This window comes from Besnoitia besnoiti, assembly GCF_002563875.1.
Source record: "Besnoitia besnoiti strain Bb-Ger1 chromosome Unknown contig00102, whole genome shotgun sequence".
Classification (NCBI taxonomy): Eukaryota; Apicomplexa; class Conoidasida; order Eucoccidiorida; family Sarcocystidae; genus Besnoitia; species Besnoitia besnoiti.
Genome location: NW_021703990.1, coordinates 6,540 through 11,748, shown reverse-complemented (window position 1 = coordinate 11,748; position 5,209 = coordinate 6,540). Strand labels below are relative to the sequence as shown.

Genomic DNA, 5,209 nt, shown 5'->3' with positions numbered 1-5,209 from the left:
ATATTACGCCTAGAACATAACCGATGTGGAATAATCTTAATGTAGTAGGATATTGAAATCCAACACTTTTAGCTGTCTTAAGCAGTCCAGTGGGGTGGTGGTGTACTGCAATCATAAAGAACTTGGTTGTCTGTATCTCATAACCGGAGTCATCTTCAGTATTCTAGGAACTATAATGTCTTTGTTTATTCGATTTGAGTGAACACATAAGATCATCGAATTTAACGGTATGCTCCTGAAAGTAACGTACAAGCTGTAACAAAGGACTCCTTAACTTAAACTGAGGAGTCAAGTAGGTACAAACCGTACAAGGATTAATTATGTCCATCTGTGCATCTAAGTTGAGACTATCGTTATATATTTTAGACGCTAACTTCCGGCTAAACTTTGACTTATTAAACCAGCCTGGGATCATAAAAGTACTATGTATGGTAAGATTGAGCGTGAACATTGGATGTCACCATGGTTATAGTTACGGTACATATATAAAATCTACAGTACGATTTGAGATTTGTTACGTGACGAGCGGTGTGTTTAAGACTAGTTTACATGCGCTCATTTTAATATGTAGTTATTTAACGAAGTTCTATTGTGCTAGCATGGTTTCGAGAACACACCAAATTTCCATGAGTCTATTCCGGGCACACCTCGTCTTTTATCGGTGTGCTCTCAATCTAAATTCATCTTATAACTTTGGTTTCTTAGTTGCAATTACCTTTGTACTCCAAATAATTACAGGTATCACTTTAGCGTTCCGATATACTTCTGAAGCATCTTGTGCATTTGCTAGTGTTCAACATCTAGTTAGAGAGGTAGCAGCAGGATGGGAATTTAGGATGTTGCATGCAACAACTGCTTCTTTCGTCTTCTTGTATCTTAATACACATGTCTCGAGGTATGTATAACTCCAGCTAGTTATTTAACTACTGCTTGGATGTCTGGTTTAGTTTTATATCTACTTACTATAGCCACTGCTTTCCTCGGTTATGTACTACCATGGGGACAGATGAGTTTCTGGGGTGCTACAGTCATTACTAATCTCCTTTCTCCAATACCATATTTAGTACCTTGGTTACTCGGTGGATACTATGTATCTGATGTAACATTAAAACGATTCTTTGTATTGCACTTTATATTACCTTTTGTAGGTTGCATTCTAATTGTATTACACATCTTCTATTTACATTTAAATGGTTCTAGTAACCCTGCAGGTATTGATTCCGCACTTAAAGTAGCCTTCTATCCTCATATGTTAATGACCGATGCTAAATGTCAATCAAACATGCGAATTTTAGGTTTTCCATGAAATCTATTTGGAAGAAGAGGCTTGATAGTACTACCGTAAGTACATAATATACAGTCCCAGCAGTAGCGGTTAAACTATAGAAGAGTCGAGTATTATCCATGCATACCAGGCGTAAAAAGCGTTCATCCAGTTACTAAACAGGTGCCAGGCCAACAAGAATCCGATCCGTGTATTCCGTACAGACTAACATTAAGAAGGCGACTACCAAAGTGAATGTCATGATATTCGTACAGCTTGTATACAAATGTTGGTTTTTCAAATATACGCTGGATACCACTATACTTAATGCACTTAACATGATGGTCATGAAAAGCACAAAGAACTTGGATCCGGTAAACAAAGACCTTCAAGATAACCAGTAGTCCAACTCGTAGTATATACTCCCCAGAAAAAGATAAATAATCCTGTCTCAGAGATGATAACTCCAAGTACGATGCTACTGATTAGACTAGCATCTGAGTAGTAGTTTTCTCTCGCTGTTAAGATGAGTGAGAACAAGAATCCATATATTACGCCTAGAACATAACCGATGTGGAATAATCTTAATGTAGTAGGATATTGAAATCCAACACTTTTAGCTGTCTTAAGCAGTCCAGTGGGGTGGTGGTGTACTGCAATCATAAAGAACTTGGTTGTCTGTATCTCATAACCGGAGTCATCTTCAGTATTCTAGGAACTATAATGTCTTTGTTTATTCGATTTGAGTTATACAGTTCTGGATCGCGGATCATTTGTACAGAGACGATAGCTACTTATAATGTGATAATAACGATACATGGCCTAGCTATGATCTTTATGTTCTTAATGCCTGCTTTGTACGGAGGATATGGTAACTTCTTTGTACCAATATATATTGGTGGTTCGGAAGTCGTTTTCCAAGAACTAACGCGATCTCCTATTTTCTAGTACCATTAGTGAACTCTTTTGGTCTGATCCTAAGTACGCAGTGAGCTAACTAGATACAAGGAACTTGACAAGCATTAATAGATTTATATAAACGACAAGGACATGAGTCTACTGGATTTTATAATACAGGGTTGAACTGTGTAAAGATCATTTGTGTTATGGTTCTATCACAAAACCATTGAGATTACGAAGTTATGGTTTTGGGCTCGTGAGTGTCTCTCAATAACTAGCTGAGTGCTTGTACGATAATATATCAATGCAGTACCAATTAAGGCGTGTAGCATCTCCTATGCTCCTTAACATCACAGCTATGTCGAATTATCGCACCCAGATAACTCCATACCAGTGAACCGGTTTGTAACTCCGCTTCATATCGTACCTGAATGGTACTTTTTAGCATATTATGCGGTGTTAAAAGTAATCCCATCCAAAACCGGTGGTTTGTTAGTATTTATGTTATCAACATGTCAATGAAATATCAACAACGATGAAACTTATTTGGTTAACATAACAACATAAGGTAAAGCTGGATTACGTTCAAACTTTACACTGGATACGTTTCAATGTTAACTTACTAAATACCATGGGAGCGAAGAGAATCTAATATGTAACTCCGTTCATGGAAATCAAAAGAGCTTTCACGCTATCTCTAGTGCCTGTCGAGTCGCTCAAGGAAGATTTGATCCTGTATATGATTTAAGGGATGTAAAGGTGCTCAGGGTCTAACCGTCGGGCCATCTGGATCCTCATATTCAAAGATAATTCTATTTAAGAAAGTTTTAGATAAACGACATGTGAAGAGTCGGACCAACTTTCACGCACGACGATAATTACCCGACAAGGATTTACCTACCTTTGGACCGTCATAATACAGCCGCCGTTTACATTTTACTGCACCGGGCAGGGATTATATACTATACCTCTACAGTGGTATTAGCAGTATCTAGTGTTGATGTACAACAGACGCTCTCCTTGTTCCACTACCTAACCATAATCTATTGTTCCAGATATTAAGGAATGTACGCTTCATATAACTACACAACGTTATGCCAAGAAGGATACCAGATTACCCTGATTATCTTTGTTATATTAATACATGGTGTTCAATTTGTTCTATATCCACAATAGTTATCATCTTAACTATGCTCTGCTAATGCACTTAACATGATGGTCATGAAAAGCACAAGAGAACTTGGATCCGGTAAACAAAGACCTTCAAGATCTAAACCAGTAGTCCAACTCGTAGTATATACTCCCAGAAAAAGGTAGTTTATATCAACCTAGGAATCCCATTTTAGTAAGTGTAACATGGAGTCTAGCTTCAAGTTGTTATCTGATTGGTATTGCATGCCTGGTGACTTAGAATATGATTCTTATTAATGGGAGCACAGTTCCCTGGGTATCCAATCCAGTGCTCTGCCTTGGGCATTGAAACTAACCCACAGTTCAACCCTGTATTATAAAATCCAGTAGACTCATGTCCTTGTCGTTTATATAAATCTATTAATGCTTGTCAAGTTCCTTGTATCTAGTGTTGATGTACAACAGACGCTCTCCTTGTTCCACTACCTAACCATAATCTATTGTTCCAGATATTAAGGAATGTACGCTTCATATAACTACAACAACGTTATGCAAGAAGGATACAGATTACCCTGATTATCTTTGTTATATTAATACATGGTGTTCAATTGGTTCTATATCCACAATAGTTATCATCTTAACTATGCTCTGCATTAAGTATAGTGGTATCCAGCGTATATTTGAAAAACCAACATTTGTATACAAGCTGTACGAATATCATGACATTCACTTTGGTAGTCGCCTTCTTAATGTTAGTCTGTACGGAATACTTAGGACTATCTCTTTATATTAATGATAATGCATTTGGTAATGGACTTTTCATCTTAACTGGTATACATTTTAGCCATGTTATTGTTGGAGCTATCTTGTATTCTTCACTCAAAGTATCTATAGTTCTTTAGTTACTTACATGCCTACAAGCTCTATAATGCTAAGCAAATCTAAAGGTATGTTATGCAAGATCTTTACAGAAACCATTCACTATTTTATATCTACACTTTGTAGAAACCATGTGGATATTAATCCACATTACATTCTATCTCTAAATCATATAAACGGTGTAAGGTACGCCGGGGATAACAGGTCAGATAATATTGGAGTTCTAATCCTCGGATTGTATCAGCACCTCCATGTCGGCTCATTACTCCCTTGTTATTGAACAAGATTCAGTTAGGAACGCTAGTTCACCGTCAGATGTAATACGTGAGCTGGGTTAAGAACGTCTGGAGACAGTTTGTTCCCTATCTACCATATTATCTAATTGGTTTAATTTTCTTACAAACGGCTTTTGGTTTGATTGAATTATCGCACCCAGATAACTCCATACCAGTGAACCGGTTTGTAACTCCGCTTCATATCGTACCTGAATGGTACTTTTTAGCATATTATGCGGTGTTAAAAGTAATCCCATCCAAAACCGGTGGTTTGTTAGTATTTATGTCTCTCTCATTAACTTAGCTCTTTTATCTGAAATTCGAGCTTTGAATACTCGAATGTTGATACGACAACATTTTATGATCGAAATGTAGTCAGTGGATGGGTATTATTTGGGTATACAGTATGATCTTCTTGATTATATTGGTAGTGCTATTCCACAAGCGACTTATATCTTATATGGTAGATTAGCTACTATCGTATATCTTACTACCGGATTGGTTCTATGCTTATACTATTCAATAGTTATAATGATACAGCTTCCAAGCAAACATGATTACCGTGATATTGAATCCAACACTTTTAGCTGTCTTAAGCAGTCCAGTGGGTGGTGGTGTACTGCAAATCATAAAGAACTTGGTTGTCTGTATCTCATAACCGAGTCATCTTCAGTATTCTAGGAACTATAATGTCTTTGTTTATTCGATTTGAGTTATACAGTCTGGATCGCGGATCATTTGTACAGAGACGATAGCTACT

General features: G+C 37.1%; 1 protein-coding gene across 1 annotated transcript; it reads left to right on the top strand.

Moving 5' to 3' along the window:
* Positions 1–2,520: 2,520 nt before the first annotated feature.
* On the top strand, positions 2,521–2,678 carry BESB_015590 (putative apocytochrome b; the record flags this gene model as incomplete). The annotated part of the gene is made up of 1 exon (XM_029360274.1): positions 2,521–2,678. A coding segment is annotated over one exon (158 nt), but the record flags the coding sequence as incomplete, so codon positions are not given.
* Between the last annotated feature and the right edge of the window lie 2,531 nt (positions 2,679–5,209).